Source organism: Vicia villosa, linkage group LG2, assembly GCF_029867415.1.
Source record: "Vicia villosa cultivar HV-30 ecotype Madison, WI linkage group LG2, Vvil1.0, whole genome shotgun sequence".
In the NCBI taxonomy this organism is placed as follows: domain Eukaryota; kingdom Viridiplantae; phylum Streptophyta; class Magnoliopsida; order Fabales; family Fabaceae; genus Vicia; species Vicia villosa.
Genome location: NC_081181.1, coordinates 141,316,560 through 141,335,640, shown reverse-complemented (window position 1 = coordinate 141,335,640; position 19,081 = coordinate 141,316,560). Strand labels below are relative to the sequence as shown.

Sequence of the window (19,081 nt, the reverse complement as noted above, 5' to 3'; positions counted from 1 at the left end):
ATTTTGACTACATTTAACATTTCTTCTTTAAAGAATAAGTCATCTTATTCTATTGAAATCAAAAACCTTTCTTAATTGATACTATGAATATCAATGACAGTTGGTCCATGTGATGAAGAATTGGATTCTTTATAAAGGAACAACTCAAAAAGGAAAAGAAAAAGTAGCGTCTAGCAAAGCCATTGGATAGTGAAACAGTGGTGATTTACAGCTAGTTCTTTACTAAAGTATCCATCATTCCCTTTATTCAACATAAGTATCTTATCTTTTCCTTCTTAATGTTTACTTTTGAAACCCCTTTTGTTCTTTTCCTTGGATCACCAGTGTAAGGAATTGATAGTCCTGTTGATCCAATTATTGGGGGTAGAATTAAAGGGTAAAAGCTGGTCTAGTGCTTGGAAATAGGAAGGGATTTATTTTGTGGATTGAAGTGATTTCTTTGCTTTGGTAAGAAAAGATATAGAAAATTAATCACAGAAATCTAATGTACTAGCGTAAACCTTACAATGTAGATACAGATGAAGAAATTGCTGCAAAACAGCTATTTATTATCAGTATTTGATGTTTAAAAAATTACATATAGAGCCTCTTACGTAAATCAAAACATTCACATCATTAAAATGTGTGGAACTATGTCTCTAATCTAATAGCACCTATTTTGACTTGTAGCATACGTATTTCAGTGGAAGAAACAAAATGATGCATTTCTTGCACCTCCCATTTGAATGAGGATAATGGCATTGGCATGAATCATTGTAGCCCATTTGAGTAAATGTCGAAATCGTTTCAACGGTATGCTCCTTTCTCTTCCTCGCAATGAACATGCATTTAACATGTTTGATTTGCAGAGTCATTCATTTACTTTCACTGTTATTTTGAGAGGCTATTGTTTCTATTTGTATTCACAATATTAAGGGGATGATGAGCTTTCCTCATCTGAGCTTCTATCTTGTTTCCCATTGTACCTGTTAAGAACCGGTAACGGTGCATTTGAAGCTATTCTGAAGGATCTTGAAGCTCCGCCGACAATTCTATCATGCATCCTTCCCACTTCTTTGCAAACCAAATCCAAAATGTTTAGAAAATCTCTCACAATCATGAAAATTCTTAAAGGGTGTGCTTCTTCTTTTGCTGCATTCCCATGAAAGTATTCAGTAACTTCTTTCACAAGGAATAAAGCCTCTCTCTCATGAGCCTTAATTTTCACAATTTCATCTTCTGCATATTTCAAAAAGAGCTTCGTGGAATTAAAGAATTTGCCTCTCATATCTGGTTTCTCAAATTGCAAAACCAACCGCACTTTTTCAAGCCCCGTTTCAAGCTTTGTAACGTAGCCGCTTAAGACATCCGAGTCCATTCCTGCTGCTTTTTTGACACTATCAAGGTCTTTACTGAGACCAGCCACAACATGCAATCCTTTCTTCTTAAACTGTTCCTCGTTAAATTTGGACTCCATTTGTTCGGGAATATTTCCGATTGCAGATTCAGTTTCTGCACCTTCAGATCTAATGATCTCTTGGACAACAAAGTGGAGTAAGGTAGTTTTTCCATCAGTTCCCTTTATATCTGCGAGTTTTAGGAGTGTGTCAAGTTTGAAGGCTTTAGCGTCACCTCGATTAGTACCGACATTCATTCTGTTTCCTGTCCTGAGAACAGCTTCAAGGAGTTTGAAGAATAACCGACTGTTCCTTAATTCCTCACTTGCTGCCTGACAGATAGGTAATAACAAATTAATGGTTAGTTTGTCAGAAGACACCAAGAAATCATAGATAACAAGGACTTGATAGTTACTAGTTAGCCATACCTCAAGGGTTTGGAAAGATTTCTTGAGGTAGTTGATTTCTGAATCGAAATTGGCTCTGTATAGCATAGCTTCAACTCTTTTGAAGGCAAAAGGGATATCAAGCACTGCTTTAAGAAATCTCTCTGCAGATCCAAGTTTCGAGAGATCTCCGTTGAAGTTTTTCAATTTTATCTCTTCCTCTTTAGTAGGAGCCATCTTTACTAGGGTTTCCAATAGCTCAGCACCCAAGCCTTCAGGATTCCCTATCCCATTAAAAAATAACACCCATAAGTCCATGTTGACAAAGTGAAAAAACTAGAAGCAAATAATCATTTGAGTAATATCAACATGTTAATTAGAAATAAGAGTGGCAACACCGCGGCCCGTGCATATGCACGTGCATCCTACTAGTTTCTCATATATTAGACATTTATTTCTGTTTCAATTAATTAACTTTTGGGGCATTCGCACAATTCAAAGTTTATTTTCTTTTAGACATCTATGGAGAAAACATAGAGAATGATTTGGTATATCATCTGTCATCACTCCCTAAACTAGGACGTTATTGCTTTTAGAAGAAGCACCGACAATTGGAACAAAAAGACAAATCTAAGTTCTTTAAGAACACATGTTAGCTGATTTTGGTGGCAATTGCAGTAACTAGTTTAATGACAAAAATTCTTCGGTAAAAGAAGACAAAAACAGCTTGTGAGTTAGATACGTTTATCAATTAAGATATACTTGTTTATATTCTTCTCAAGTACATTGTATGAGTTGGATCTGGTTTTTACCACATTCTGAAATCCCAGTACAAGAAAACCTAGATTTGCACCTCCCTTTAAATAACATAATGATGCACAAGGACATTACCATACTACATTACACATGCAGTTGATGAAGACTTTTTGTTTTAATGTTGTTGAGCCATGCTTCTCTTCAAATTTTTCCATATGACATACATAAACTGAATTGATCATTAAATATATGCCTAAGTGAATCAACATTGTAGATGAAGGCGCCATAAATACACAAGAAAATCTAAAATCACCCAATTGGTATGTTTTACCGAAATTAGAAAGTGTGACTTGAAAGTTTTCTCATCTACCATGCAAGTAAGTATATACACCAAAAAAGGAAAAGATAGAATGGAAGAAAGAAACAACTTACCATCTAAAAGAGCTTCAGAAACCTCATCTCTTGTCACATTCAGTGCCCTTAGAAGTATAGCTATGTTCTGTGACTTCTTAGGATCTAACACCTTGTTCTCATGATCAAGAGAGGGAAGAACTGATTTTCTAACCCCTTGTTCTTTCGGTTTTGGAGCAGAATTCACTGTATTGTTGCAGCCAAACAAGGACTCCATCATATCCTCATTTAATCTATTACCATTAAAAAACACCACACAACAACAAATATTAATTCACAATTGTACTTGAACAACTACTACATCTCAAAAATATACAGAGAATTTGATATTAAATATACTCACTGAAATGAACTTGATTTTATTTGGTCCCACACGGTAGCACGATCTGAAGTAGCTCGAACTTTATCCCAATGCAAAGCTTTTAACTTCGGTTTTCCACTTTCCGTTTCATTGGCTTCAACTTCAAACCTCTCGCAAGAAGATCTCACACTCTCATCATTATCAACATGATCTGAAACAACAGAGTCTGAACCTTTTGTTACACTAAAAGCTGAATCATCTCCTACACTTAACCTCTTTAGAGATGCAGAAGATGCTGAAACCGTTGGCGGTGATAATGATTTTCGAATCATTGGTGGAGGTGGAGGTGGTGGCGGAGGAGCAGGAGCAGGTGGTGGTGGTGGAGGAGCAGGAGTAGATAGAGGTTTAAGTGAAGAAAATGTATTGGTTGTTGATTGAAGATGCGCCAAATTCGGAGGTGGCGGGGGCGCTGAGAATTTCGGTTTCCTTGAATGTCCTCCTCCGGTGGTTAGCTGTTTCTCCGGTAGCTGACGTGGCGGATTTGGAGTCTGTTTGATAGACGGTATGATGACGTGTCGGATATCCGGCGACGCAGCAGAAAGACGAGATTTCGGTGAAGTTCTCTTCGATAACGGAAGAGGCGTAACCGTCGAATGATTATCTCTCTTCGCAGAGTTACCATTAAAGAGACGCGTAACCGGCGTGTAAAATCCGTCTTCCTGACTTACCGACGAGTTCTGTGGCGAATGAAACGCTGTCTCGTTACTTTCCTCATCGGAAGAAGACGGAGACATCGCCGGCGGGATGTTCCCGTCGACAGGAGGCTTACTTAACGGCGGCATTGGCTGCAATTCAGGACTCGGTCGATACCGATCGGATCGCTTAACGGAATTCAGTTTATGATACGGCGAACGGTTAGGCTTCTCTGTTTCTCTGGGATCGTTGACTGTAGTTGACCTTCTGGAAGGTTCCACAGTCCCAATATAGAGAAAACTCGACGGTACCGGAGCTGATGAATTTGAATCATGTTGATTATTGTTCCTCTGTGTGCCATCACTCACTAGCTTCTGTGTATCCGCAGGGTGTTTTGCTCTGTGTTTGTATAAAAAGAAAGCCAACGCCGACAACATTCCAAGCGTCACAATTCCAACGGAGATCACAATGGCTACCTTTTTCGTTCCTTTTGCTGGTTGTGTTGCCGTCGGATTCGCCGTTGAAGCGTTTGGTGTTGTTGTTACCGGTGCTGCTTGATTCTGATTCGACGGTGGTCCTTCTGGATATTCATGGAAGAATGGAATGTTGTTCGGGGAAGGTGGTGGTTGAGAGACGGCGGGGGTTGGTGGTGGAGCTGAAGTCGCCGGGAATAATGGTTGATGGAGGATCCTCCTATGATGATCGGATTCATTTTTTGTAGTGTTGAGTTGGATTGATACAGAGAGTGTGAAGAAGAAGATGAAGATGAAGATTATGATATTGAAGGTTGAATTATGAAGTTTCATGATGAATTTTGATGAGTTTGTTGAACAAAATTCATGTCTGAATTTAGTTGTTCCGTAAATTGCTCGACTGGAATAATGAAGAGAGAGAAAGAGGAAACTTCTTTCGGCTGTAAGATCTAGATGCTCTGTTTTTCTCTTCCGACAGATTCCGTCAGCACAAATCGCATTTATATTTTCTCTTTTACCTTAATTTTATTTTATATTATTTTCGTTTTTTCTTTTTAATTTATGTCACCGTCAAACCGATTTTCTGATTTTTAATAAATACGTAAATAGAAATACATTTGCATGATAATAAATGAGTATATGCGGACAAAAATAAACTGGGAGTTGGACTGAGAATGAAACGTGGAACTGTTGTTTGCAATTCGTGTCTCGTTTTTAAATTCAGCTATTTAGTTAAAATTATATATAAATAAATAAATAAGGAAGATGGTAGTTATGGAGAAGTAGTGACATTAAAATATTGTGTACGTTGGTGTGTGTTCGTAAGTAGGTAGGCAAGGCACAAATTCGATCTTGGAAGCCGTTATATGTTGCGTGTTCAGTAACTAATATAAGTTCATTGCCTTTGCCTTTTATCTTTTCTTTGTTTGATGCTTAGCTTCGGTGTTTCAAGTTCAAAAGCTTTATATATGAGACTTGTCTTGCACATACTTAGCCTAAGTTTGATATACCTGAAAGAGAAAAAGGGATATACACTGACAGTGTAAAGTTTTTTTACACTGTCAACCAATCACAACCATGTATCCAATTAAAACACAATTTTAATTTAAAAAAACTAATATGATGGCAAGAGTAAGGATTTTGATTGGTTGTATGTGTAAAGTTTGTTTACACTGTCAGTGCACTACCTTTAAACTCTATCTGAAATTGATCAAAGAAGCAATTTATTTTTATTTAATTTTTAAAAAAGTGTTTTTTATTGGATGTACATAATAATTTAAATTTAAATGTGTTGGATAAGTTTTTGGGAGTAAATCGGTGAGAACAATTTTAAAAACAAGCACTTCTAGATTATAGGAAGTGGTTTTTTCGTGGGCGTAACCAGTTACATGAAAAGGCGTAACCGGTTACGGAAGACAATTTCAGTTATGCATTTTTTGTTGATCGAAAATGTAATCGGTTTCAGCATTTGCCTAACCGGTTACGAATTTGTGTTTGGGTTTTTTGGCTTATTTTTTAAGTTGTTTTGTATTCAATTTGTTTTACTCAACTTGTATAACTACCCTCATTTGTAACATTGATTGTTTATTGTCAAATTCTCTCCTCATCATAATTACTCTCTCATTCATCTTTTTAAATTATCACTTTTCTCCATTGATTCACCAAAATAGTTTGTGTATGTTCCAACATTTGGCATCAAGAGTTTGGTTCTGATCCATAATCTGATGCAAAGATGACCATCGTCTCCAATGATCGAGTTCCCACTAATCTTCCAACCCTTGATTTGAAGAACTACGATGAATGGTGCAAACAAATGAAGGTATTGTTTGTCTATCAAGATGTTCTTGAAGTGGTTAACAATGGAGTTACTCCAGTTAGGGCGGAAGCTACAAAATCTCAGAAGGTTGCACACAAGAAAGAGAAGAAGAAAGTTTATAAGGCACTCTTCTTGATTCATTCTTGTGTCGATGGTGACAACTTTGAAAAAGTTGACGATTACGATTCAACGAAGCAAGCTTGGGAGATCTTGAAGAAAGTTTATGAAGGGGCAGATAAAGCAAAAGTGGTGAGGTTACAAAACAACAAGCGACAGTTCGAATTGGTTCAAATGGAAGAGAAGGAGACAATCAGCGAAAATGTAACGCGCATTACGCATTTGGTGAATCAAATCAAGTCTTGCGGGGAAACTGTTTTGGAGCAGAATGTTGTGTCAAAGATCTTGGGTTCTTTAACGTTGAGATTCAACAATATTGTAGTGGCAATTGAAGAATCGAATGACCTTTCGACATTGAGCAAAAAGGAGCTTCACAACTCTCTTGAGGCTCATAAACAAAGGATGGATGAAAGGGGAAATGACAAAGCTAAAACGGAGATTATGTTGTAAGCACGGTTCAACGAGAAGAGTAAAAGATCAAAAGGAAAATAGGCTTCGAGAGGTAAGTCAAATTTCCAGAATTTTGGTGGAAAAGATCCACAAAATTCGAAGGTTTCGATGAGGCAAAGAGGTGAAAGCAACTCCAAAGGTAGTGGTAAAGGCAACAACACCAAGAAGATTGACAAGATTAATGTGAAGTGCTATAATTGTCATAGACTTGGCCATTTCGCAAGAGGTTGTAATGCGAAATCAAAGCGATGAGGCTAAGGTTGCTCGACAAGAGGTGGATGATGATAACACGCTTCTAGTTATGATCACAGAGGAGAATTATGGCAATAATAAGCTACTGGACAACAACAGTAGCAGTTGCAAGTTGCTGGACAACAACTGCAGCAATTTGAAAAATGCTACAGAAGCGCGTTCGGAATAAAATGTAATGGTAAGGTTTGAGATAGAGTCCAAGGAAGTGATGAGTGGTACTTTGATTCTCGTTGTTTAACACATATGACGGGTAGAAAGGATTGGTTTGTCAGAATCAATCGAGCACGAAGAATAAGGTGAAATTCAAGGACGATACCACATTAGCGGCCAACGGGGTCGGTGATATTTTTATCATGAGAAGGGATGGTGGGCATTCCTTGATCAAATATGTGATGTAAATTCCAGGAATCAAATGTAATATTTTGAGCATTGGCCAATTACTTGAGAAGGATTACATGATTCGCATGGAAAACAAGACTTTGCGTGTTTGGACCGAAACAAGGTTTTAGTCCTTAAAGTGCCTATGACTGCCAATAGGACTTTCAAGATAGATTTGAAGGTGATGGAACATAGGTGTCTTGCTACAGCGGCAAGTCGAGAAGAGTGGTTCTGGCACTTCCATCTTGGACATCTCGATTTTCGAGACCTCGATGCGTTACAAAGGGATGGTATGGTAATCGGGTTGTCAAAAATCAATTTTCCAGTTAAGATGTGCGAAGAGTGTGTGCAAGGGAAGCTGCACAAGATGAGTTTTAACAAGGATGCAGGTCATATGACAACATCACCTTGAGGTGGTGTACTTCGATGTGTGCGGTCCAATGCAAGTAAACTCGTACGGTTGTAATAGGTACTTTGCCACCTTTATCAATGATTTTAGTAGGGAAATATGGATATACGTAATCAAGAGAAAGGATGAGGTATTTGATGTGTTCAAAAGATTTAAGTCCATGGTTGAGCAGCAAAGTGGTCACAAACTCAAAATTCTCAAAACATATGGTGAAGGTGAATATACCTTAAATGAGTTTGGGAAGTATAATGATGAAGAGGTATTTGTAGATGTTTTCAGATTGGCTTTATGTTTGGTAAAACTAAATTACCAGCAATAGGTTAAATAGAATTATAACTTGTAAGAGAAAGCAGGTTGAAGTTCTATTTAATGGAAAAACATGTTGTGTTGAAATGTTTCAACAGTTGGAACAACATGTTGAAGACGATGTCGTGACATCGGATTTGAGCTGACAGTTTGGATTCTGTAATAACAGAAACAAAATATTCCTAAAATATTGAATTCTATGTGGAAAGATTTTATAGGAGAATCTGTTGCAAAAGTGTAACAATTTATTGTTGTTATTTGGAAGCATATTTTATGGAGATATTTGTGGTAAATATCTTGGAGATATTTGTCGAGAATATCTTGGAGATATTTGTGGAGAATATCTTGGAGCTTATATTGTGGAGCAATTTTAGCAATAGTTTGTTATGTTAGTTTGTCACGATTTAAAGGTCAAAAGAATCAAGTCAGAATATTGAAGATTATGCAGTTTCTTATTATGGAGATAATCTAGGAAACTTATGATTAAAGACCTTTCTTTTAGCAGAAGAATTCTGCTGAGTTGTAATAGCAAATAAAGCTGTGATTGAAGGCCCAGGTCCAGTTGGGAATAGGTTATAAATAGAAGCTTTGTAACCTAGTTTTGTAAGCTAGCCGAGTATTGACAAGATGTAGTTTTTAGGGTTAGCTGTGTAGGTGAACCTCCCGGTTTGTGGGAAGGTCATTGATTTATGCCTTGAAGCCTGTAGGTAAGAGGTTTGTTTTATTCACTCAGAAACTATGAAGCAATGAGTGGAGTTGTGTTCTTGGAGGAAGCTTTGAAGCAACTCCAAGTTATGTTTATTTGTGTGCTTAGAGTGTTGGAAATTAGGCCGTCGATGCAGTGGCTGAGTTGTTGACTGCTAGACATCATTGCTATGATTGGGAGTGGAATGGAGATATTCCATATCTAGGTAGAACCTAGGTAGAGGGGTCATTGGGTAGTAATTAAGTGAGGAGTTGTAAACTGGGAGTTTAGCTCTGAATTGATACTGCTAATAGTGGACTTCATCCCTGGCTTGGTATCCCCCCAGAGTAGGTTGTTTGAACCGAACTGGGTGAGCAATTCTGTTGTGTTCTTTATTTTCTGCACTGTTTTATTTTGCCTACCTTGTCTGTTTTATAATGTCAGATCAGATGTCACGACATCCATATATGACATCTGAGTTTTGTCTTACCAGAATTTCAATTGGTATCAGAGTAGGCATCCTGTCTGTTTCTGGATGAGATCCATGGGGGATACTTTCTGGTTGTGTACAAGGTAGAAGATTGTTTGAACAAGGAGTGTTCATATTGTATGGTCCCTTGAAGTGGAGGATGAGCCTATTTGTGGAAGACTAGACCAACCTGACCAGAGCCGTTGTATCTTCTTGATGAAAGAAGATAATGATGCCTGGTCAAGAAGATTAAATTCAGAAACTTCATGCGGGGGTGAGGATTTTGGATTGCATTGTTCAATCATTATACACGGAGAAGAGTATTATCAAAAGCTTCATGCGGGAGTGAAGACTCTGATAAGGTAACCTCTGTAATTAAGGTTTATGATTAGGTTTGTATGTTTGGAGTAGGGTCTAGTCTGTTGCTTGGTGCAGAAGAAAGCATTGTGAATTCTGTTGAAGTATGCCTATTTTCCGCTGCATAGCCTCTGGTGTAACCCCTATTGTAAAAGAAAGATTCTAGGGTTATTTATATTCAACAGAATGTATGGAAGAACCTTATAGCTATAAGTAAAGTGTCAAAGATACTTGAGTAATCTCTCAAGTCCACTCATAATGGCATGGTTTATTAGAGTTGATGAATGTCAACTGATCAATGATATTCATAATCATCTGCAAGTGTGAACCTTGAAGAGTTTCAAGGATGGAGTGTTCCTAAAAGGAGGAACAAATGTCCTACTGGATGTTAGGATATTGAGTACTGGTATGCAGCTACCAGCAGAAAAACAGATGTTCTGGTGCTAAACTAATGTAGTGTGAGAACATTGGTTTGGAACCTACTCCTGGTCTGGAAGAGGAGACATCTGATTATAAGTTGATCATGACACGACCAACATGTACTTCTACTCCACATCTTATTTTATGGGAGGTTAGAAGTAAAAGCTCAGTGTTAAAGAAGACTCGTGAAGGTATTATTTTCTGATCCTTTATGTTTAAATCAAGATGAGCTTATATCTGGTATTTTCCTCTGATCAATGGAACCAGATATGTGTACTTTCATTCATAACCATAGAGCAGTTATTGGAGCTGAATATTGTGTCTCAACCACAGTGAAATATGGTCACGAATGTTGACTGCCCTAGTTATTATCCAGAAAGGGTAGTGTTTTGTAGAATCAAGGAAGTCAGATGGCTCAGAAGAATCTGACTAAATTCAGTGTTATGTCATAACTAAGTCTGTTCCAGAAACCTAAAGGAGGGAATCTCCTCTATAGGTACAGACTATGGCATCCATCATCTCAAAATCAGAATGAAAGTTTGAAGAAAAGCTTATTGAGATGTTGGCTATTATATTCCTTGATATGTCTGGATGTTGCTGATAATTGCACTCTTTTGTTTCCACCCCAAGTGCTATGAATTAGATGTCAAAGATGTTAACCAAGAACCATGAAGGATGATGTCACGACAGATGTTACAACATCATCTCAAGATCTTCAGCTTCTTTGTATTGTGTTTGCCAAGAGAAAATATATAAATATGAAGAGGTAATCAGTCAGAAGGACCTAGTGTGAGTAGCAAATTCTAACTGACTAACTGGTAAGTACCTTGACGGGAGACTTAGTACTTATTGGGTGTAGAACCTGGATGCAAGACTAAGAAGAAGAAATCAGTCAAGATGAACTAGTGTGAGTAGTAAATCTTACTAAGTAACTAATAAAGTACTTTGATGGGAGACTTAATACCTATTAGATGAGAAACCCTTCCAGTGTGTATTCAAGGTCTAGTGTGAACTAAATGTTATTGTTCACCGTTATCTTCACAAGCTTAGAAAGTGTGGCAATGGTATCTGGTGAAGCATACTAATTTTGTTAAATATCTTGATGGGAGCTGGATATTTGCAATATCTGTATGAAGAGAAGAAGTATGTGATGAAGGAAAAAGATCTACATGAAAATACATCATCACTACCGTTGAGGATACCAGAGAGATAAGGTTAAGACTTATCTGCTGAAGATTGATTTATGGTTATACAATTATAGTTTCTTCTACTTCAAGTTGCAGAGTGTGACAATCTGAATCTTGTGTAGCAAGCAAACTGAAGATTCTAAACTTGGAAACTGTGGCAAATTCCAAATGAAGAGTGCTTCGAGGACGAACATCAAAGATGTCCTAAATTTGTATAACTCAGGGGGAGTAAGAGAGTATGAAGATCAACAAGGACAATGTTATTCTGCTTTTAATCAAATGCAAAGTCTCTCAAAGACTAATCCTTGAGCCAGAAGAACAATGTCATTCAAGATGTCACAACATAACTCAAGACATGTTTTATCCTTGAAAACCAGCAAGGATCATTCTTTGAAGTATCACCTAAAAACATGCATTGATGGTGTATATCACTTGTTCTGATATAGTGTATGTTCCAACCATAGCACAAGTCCACCTGATGCAGTTTCTTTCTCAAATAACAACTCTTGATCAAGACATTTGTTGCAATCTCGGTATGTTATTTCCATTGCTCAGGTTTTTAGAGTATTTGCTTTCTTTTCTTTTCTCTTGAGTCTTGTCTGAGTCACTCATGTCCTTCTGTCGGATATGGGTAAGTTTAGAGTCCAGGTTATGTTTGTCAAATTGTGACAAGCATAGGGAATAAGGGTAGTGTTCAGGCATTGTTAAGTCTGAGGTCATTCTTTACAACTGTTTGGTAAAGAATAAAGAGTCTTGTTTTGAGTCGTGAACACAAATCGTTTCTTGTGTTCCAAGTCCTCTGTAGAGAAAATGTTATCTCTATGGATAGTCCAAGTTATTGAATCATTCTAAAGTCATGAATACTGACTGTCTTCTATTCTGAATTATCCAATATAGAGGTCTGGTTCTCAATGTCTGTAAATGGATAATCCAAGTGTTTAAATTTTTGTTAGTAAGTATCCTCTTATGCTCTGAAAGAGGATGTTGTATCAATTTGTGTCGTAGCATAGTTCTCAGTTTGAGGGGGAGCATTTAGTATTTTCTTCCTCATGTGCATCATGGTCTCAGTTTTCTCATTCTATATGAAGATGATATCTATGATGTTATGTTTCCTATGCTATAGTGAGTTTTTCTTCCACAAAGCCTTTGTCTTATTATGGCTAAAAAGGGGGAGAAGTGGTTATGTTATGTTATCTCTGAAGAGTAACTTTTAAGGGGGAGAAACTTTGTGTGATCTGTGGGACCTTTAAAAGAAAGAGAGAACATTGGAATAGGACCTACCAGAAAGATGTTGATCGGTCACCATTTCTACTTAATTTCGTCATAATTTCGGCATAAGATCGCCATACTTGGTAACACTTTGTGGTTGTTTTTAAGTGTTTTTCTTTGATTCATCTAGTTCTAGTTATTTTGTGTGCATTTTGTTTTTGTGCCATTTATCTTTGTCTATTAGGTGCTTTTGATCTCTCTACTTAGTGGTTGTAGGTTAATTCTGGATCAGATGGAAATTGCACAAGTGTTGGTGTAAAAGAAGCTGAAAATCGTGACATGCGTGTAGTATTTTGATCATAACTGGAGCTTCGTAACTCGGAATGACGCGGTTCCGGTGGAAAAATTTCTCTAACGAAAAGGGCTACAACTTTTATGTTGAAGTCAAAGCCAAAAGAGGCAGAGACGGACACGGTCTGACCGTGTCAAGTGACACGGCCGTGTCAGCCTGTGCGGACAGAATTTCTGAATTTTGTTGTTTTTACAATTTTAAAGACCCAGGGGCAATTTTGGTATTCTGGCTGGGATCTGAAAACCTAGAGAAGTTAAAAGTGATCTGAGAGACAAGGAGAGGACACTTTTTGGCAAGGAGAAGACACGATTAAAGATTGGAGAAAACAAGGGTTTGGGAGAGAAGAAGATTTTCATGAACGGAAGCGATTGAAGATCAACTTTCATCTCAATTCTTGTAATGTCTCTATTTTATATTTTGTTTTCTTTGAACAATATGAGTAACTAAATCCTAATGCTAGGGGGTGTCCCTGATTTGATTCTGTAATGACTTTGAATTCCTGAGTTCATCAATAGATTGTTTTTTTTAAATTTAATTGTACAAGGTTTTTATGCTTTCTTTGTCGGACCAACAAGATTGATTTACGGTTAACAACCAGCTGGACAGCGGTTGTTAAGGTTTTTGTACGATTAGACTATAGTAGATATCACCTAGGACTAGGGATACCCTATAGTTACCGGTTAACTCTTGATAACATAAAGGCTTGATTTCATCATAATTCTCTAAGGACTTAGGAGTTAGGATGAATGTTCAAAGGTTTTCCCACTAAGGACTTAGGGGAAAATAATCTAAAGGGCGGTAATTAAAGGTTATGAACTTGTTGAAGAGATCTAAATCCAAGGTTATTACAGGAACAATCACACACTATACCCCTAGCATAATACTCATATTTGTCAAAAAGCCAATTTACTTTTCTGCTTATTTTAATTATTGTTTAGTGACAATTTGCAAACAAAACCCCAATATTAGTTTTTGTTTAATTGATCTATAATTTGAACTCGATATTACTACGCAGTCCTTGAGATCGACATTTGGGGAATTTCCCTATTATTACTACAGAGGCAAAATAGTACACTTGCTATTTTTCCGATCAAGTTTTTGGCGCCGTTGCCGGGGACTGCCAAAAATATAGAGTTTTAATTTTAGTTCAATTAAAATTTTGTTGCTCGTCAACTAAAATTTTGTTTTCAGTTTTTGTTTATTTGAATTTGATTTTATTATAAAAAAAAAAGATAAAAAAATAATCTGATTATTTTTGCTTCATGAATTCTTCTATACTTTGCTACTAACAAATTGTCTGAGTTTTGTAGCTATGTATTGTTTTGATACATTGCCACCTATATCTTCTGCATGTTGGTCGCCTGATTCGGGAGTCACTTTGGAAGAGGCGACTAAAATTTTTAAAGCATATAAGAAGGAGGTAAGAATCCTTATGAATGAATGTAAGGAAGCTAACTTTTATCCAGATAAGTTTATTTGGAGAAAGTTAGAGTTGGAAGAAGAATATGTTGAACCTGGAGAAAAATGCATAACATCAGATGAAGAGGATGCAATAAGAATAGAAGAATTTGAGGTAAAAAAGAAATATGGGGAAGAAGAAATAAGGAGAGTTGAAGATGATCGAGTTTTGGATAAAACCACAAATTTAACAATTTTTGAAGATGTGGACATCCCACAAGAAAATCTTCAACAAAAGAGTATCCCCAAAAACTATTTTTATAACAAGGCAGATGAAAGACAAGAAATTGACAAAGTATTGGAAGACATTTATGCCTTGTTTAATAAAGTCCAGCTAAAAAGGATTTGGCAGCAACATCATCAGTACTTTAAGTTCATGGGATTGCTACCAAACAAAAGAAAGAAAAAAGATGATGTGTTCTTTGTGTCATATATGCCACCCTAACAAGAGGAATGGACCGTCGAGCCATGCGACGTTAAACGAAGCGCTCCGTGGGAGGCAACCCACGGTTTTAATAATTAATTTCTCTGTTTGTTTGTTTTATTTTCAGGAAATAAAAGAGGGCGTCTCTAGTGAAAGCTCGGAAGTGATCATTGGAGTGCAATACTCTCTGAAAGTAACCTCTCCAAGGCTTGTTCTAAAACATTGAGACCAATGTTTAGTTCAAGTGTGGGATGGGTTCTTTTCATTTGCTTTTAGTTGTTTTCCATTTTTGTTTTTGTTTGTGTGTTGTGTTGACATTGTGTTATAGATTGAGTGATGGATGCCGAATGAATGATGAATGGTAGTTAGTGGATGAAAGGTGCAACCTAAACTTAATCTCTCGAGGTACTTTGGAAGTGGACATAGCCGAAAGTGTCGGACGCAACTTGAAGAACTGGACTGAGAAGGTAAGTGGTGAAATCGAGCCAGAAAGAAAAGTCACATTACATAAAGGGTGTGTTGAAGCTGCAAACTTAGCCTACGTGGTGAGGAATATAAAAAGCCAAACACATGTAAAGATCATCATGAGAGTGAAATCAGGTATGACTTTATCTCTCTAATTTTGCGTTTGTCCTACCGACACAGTACAAATATGAAATCACACACTGAGGCACTTGTTTGTTCTCCCCAGAGCCTTTCCGTCCTTCATTTATTTTTGTTTTATACCTCGTTAAACCCGTTGAGCCATTCCCCCTTGTTTGTTTAAATCCACACATGTCATCCTTAACCATAATTCTATCATTTTTGTTTGGCACTTGTGTAATTATTGTTTCTTTTGAACTTGTGTGAAATTGTAAGTTTGGGGTGGTGCTTAAGAAAATAAAGGGCAAGTGTGATATGAAAAAAAAAGAGATAAGAAAAATGTGTAAAGCACAAGAAAAAAAAGAAAAAAATTAGTTTGAAACACTTGCCTAAAAAGATTTGAAAGACTCGAACGATGTTGACTACCCGATAATTAGGTAAAAAGGAGAGTCTAAGAAGAAACCCTCTCACACAAAACCGAACACAAAGACAAGAAAAATAACATAAGTGCTAGTTCATAAACCATTTGCAAATCAATCTCTTGGTTATCCTTCCTTCCACCTCAGCCCCGTTACAACCTAAAAAGTCCTCAAAAGTGTGTGAATTCTTTTTGTGTAGTGAAAGTAGGATGTATGCAAAGTCAAGGGTTGATATTGCATATCGTGATGTTGAGCGAAAAACACTCTAACCCCGAGAGACAATGTGAGAAGTGTGAAAAGTTTGCAGGTGAAATACACTCTGTTGTGAAGTGTGATGGGCAACAAGGTTCGATAAGCCCAAAAGCTTAATCAAGAAAGGGAAGTAAGTTGCGAAAGACATCGACTATGTTGTGGAAAAGAAAAGTTTAAGGTGACCTCGGTTTGATCTCTTGCATCACATGAGGACAAGCAATGAGATAAGTTTGGGGTTGTGATCGGTCACCATTTCTACTTAATTTCGTCATAAATTCGGCATAAGATCGCCATACTTGGTAACACTTTGTGGTTGTTTTTAAGTGTTTTTCTTTGATTCATCTAGTTCTAGTTATTTTGTGTGCATTTTGTTTTTATGCCATTTATCTTTGTCTATTAGGTGCTTTTGATCTCTCTACTTAGTGGTTGTAGGTTAATTCTGGATCAGATGGAAATTGCACAAGTGTTGGTGTAAAAGAAGTTGAAAATCGTGACATGCGTGTAGTATTTTGATCATAACTGGAGCTTCATAACTCGGAATGACGCGGTTCCGGCGGAAAAATTTCGCTAATGAAAAGGGCTACAACTTTGATGTTGAAGTCAAAGCCAAAAGAGGCAGAGACGGACACGGTCAGACCGTGTCAAGTGACACGGCCGTGTCAGCCTGTGCGGACAGAATTTCTGAATTTTGATGTTTTTACAATTTTAAAGACCCAGGGGCAATTTTGGTATTCTGGCTGGGATCTGAAAACCTAGAGAAGTTAAAAGTGATCTGAGAGACAAGGAGAGGGCACTTTTTGGCAAGGAGAAGGCACGATTGAAGATTGGAGAAAACAAGGGTTTGGGAGAGAAGAAGGTTTTCATGAACGGAAGCGATTGAAGATCAACTTTCATCTCAATTCTTGTAATGTCTCTATTTTATATTTTGTTTTCTTTGAACAATATGAGTAACTAAATCCTAATGCTAGGGGGTGTCCCTGATTTGATTCTGTAATGATTTTGAATTCCTGAGTTCATCAATAGATTGTTTTTTTTTAATTTAATTGTACAAGGTTTTTATGCTTTCTTTGTCGGACCAACAAGATTGATTTACGGTTAACAACCAGCTGGACAGCGGTTGTTAAGGTTTTTGTACGATTAGACTATAGTAGATATCACCTAGGACTAGGGATACCCTATAGTTACCGGCTAACTCTTGATAACATAAAGGCTTGATTTCATCATAATTCTCTAAGGACTTAGCAGTTAGGATGAATGTTCAAAGGTTTTCCCACTAAGGACTTAGGGGAAAATAATCTAAAGGGCGGTAATTAAAGGTTATGAACTTGTTGAAGAGATCTAAATCCAAGGTTATTACAGGAACAATCACACACTATACCCCTAGCATAATACTCATATTTGTCAAAAAGCCAATTTACTTTTCTGCTTATTTTAATTATTGTTTAGTGACAATTTGCAAACAAAACCCCAATATTAGTTTTTGTTTAATTGATCTATAATTTGAACTCGATATTACTACGCAGTCCTTGAGATTGACATTCGGGGAATTTCCCTATTATTACTACAGAGGCAAAATAGTACACTTGCTATTTTTCCGATCAGATGTCCTAGTATGATGTTTCAACATCATAAAAGAAGACTGAAGACTTCTAAATTGCTGCTACTGAATTGTAATGTTTAAACCATTGTATTTTTTATGCTTCTGTAATACAAAGGTTATGAAAATTAGTTTTAGCCAAAATAAGCCAAAGGGGGAGATTGTAGATGTTTTCACATTGGCTTTATGTTTGGTAAAATTAAATTAGCGGCAATAGGTTAAATAGAATTATAATTTGTAAGAGAAAGCAGGTTGAAGTTCTATTTAATGGAAAAACATATTGTGTTGAAATGTTTCAACAGTTGGAAAAACATGTCGAACACGATGTCGTGACATCGGATTTGAGCTGACAGTTTGGATTCTGTTATAACAGAAACAGAATATTCCTAAAACATTGAATTCTATGTGGAAAGATTTTATGGGAGAATCTGTTGCAAAAGCGTAACAATTTATTATTGTTTTTTGGAAGCATATTTTATGGAGATATTTGTGGTAAATATCTTGAAGATATTTGTCAAGAATATCTTGGAGATATTTGTGGAGAATATCTTGGAGCTTATATTGTGGAGCAATTTTAGCAACAGTTTGTTATGTTAGTTTGTCACGATTTAAAGGTCAAAAGAATCAAGTCAGAATGTTGAAGATTATGCAGTTTCTTGTTATGGAGATAATTTAGGAAACTTATAATTAAAGACCTTTCTTTTAGCAGAAAAATTCTGCTGAGTTTTAACAGTAAATAAAGCTGTGATTGAAGGCCCAAGTCCAGTTGGGAATAGGTTATAAATAGAAGCTTTGTAACCTAGTTTTGTAAGCTAGCCGAGTATTGACAAGATGTAGTTTTTAGGGTTAGCCGTGTAGGTGAACCTCTCGGTTTGTAGGAAGGTCACTGATTTATGCCTCGAAGCCTGTAGGTAAGAGGTTTGTTTTATTCACTCAGAAACTGTGAAGCAATGAGTGGAGTTGTGTTCTTGGAGGAAGCTTTGAAGCAACTCAAAGTTATGTTTATTTGTGTGCTTAGAGTGTTCAAAATTAGGCCGTCGATGCAGTGGCTGAGTTGTTGACTGCTAGACATCATTGCTATGATTGGGAGTGGAATGGAGATATTCCATATCTAGGGAGAACCTATGTAGAGGGGTCATTGGGTAGTGATTAAGTGAGGAGTTGTAAATTGGGAGTTTAGCTTTGAATTGATACTGCTAATAGTGGACTTCATTCCTGGCTTGGTGTGCCCCTTGAGTAGGTTTTTTGAACCGAACTGGGTGAACAGTTCTGTTGTGTTCTTTATTTTCTGCACTGTTTTATTTTGCCTACCTTTTCTGTTTTATAATGTCAGATCAGATGTCACGACATCCATATATGACATCTGAGTTCTGTCTTACCGGAATTTCAGTATTAGTACATGAGATTTTGTCACCCTCCACACCAGAGCATAATGGTGTTATTGAGAGGAAAAATCATTTGAGAATGAACTTGGTTCAAAGCCTGTTAAAGGGAAAAGACTTGTCAAATGAGCTATGGGGTGAAGCCGTTTCTACAGTCGCCTATT

At 36.9% G+C, this 19,081-nt stretch overlaps 1 protein-coding gene across 1 annotated transcript; it reads right to left on the bottom strand.

Annotated features, from left to right (window-relative positions):
* Positions 1-519: 519 nt before the first annotated feature.
* LOC131652264 (formin-like protein 6) lies at positions 520-4,883 on the bottom strand. The gene is made up of 4 exons (XM_058922072.1): positions 3,273-4,883; positions 2,951-3,162; positions 1,805-2,046; positions 520-1,708 (listed from the first exon to the last, which is right to left on the bottom strand). The coding sequence occupies exons 1-4, from the start codon at positions 4,727-4,729 to the stop codon at positions 911-913; spliced, it is 2,709 nt and encodes a 902-aa protein (XP_058778055.1). The 5' UTR covers positions 4,730-4,883; the 3' UTR covers positions 520-910.
* Between the last annotated feature and the right edge of the window lie 14,198 nt (positions 4,884-19,081).

Coding starts and splice junctions, on each gene's coding strand:
- LOC131652264 (XM_058922072.1), bottom strand. CDS start 4,729: ATGAAACTTCATAATTCAACCTTCAATATCATAATCTTCATCTTCATC. Junction 3,163..3,272: donor ATAAAATCAAGTTCATTTCA/GTGAGTATATTT, acceptor TAATGGTAATAG/ATTAAATGAGGATATGATGG. Junction 1,709..1,804: donor AATCTTTCCAAACCCTTGAG/GTATGGCTAACT, acceptor CCTATCTGTCAG/GCAGCAAGTGAGGAATTAAG.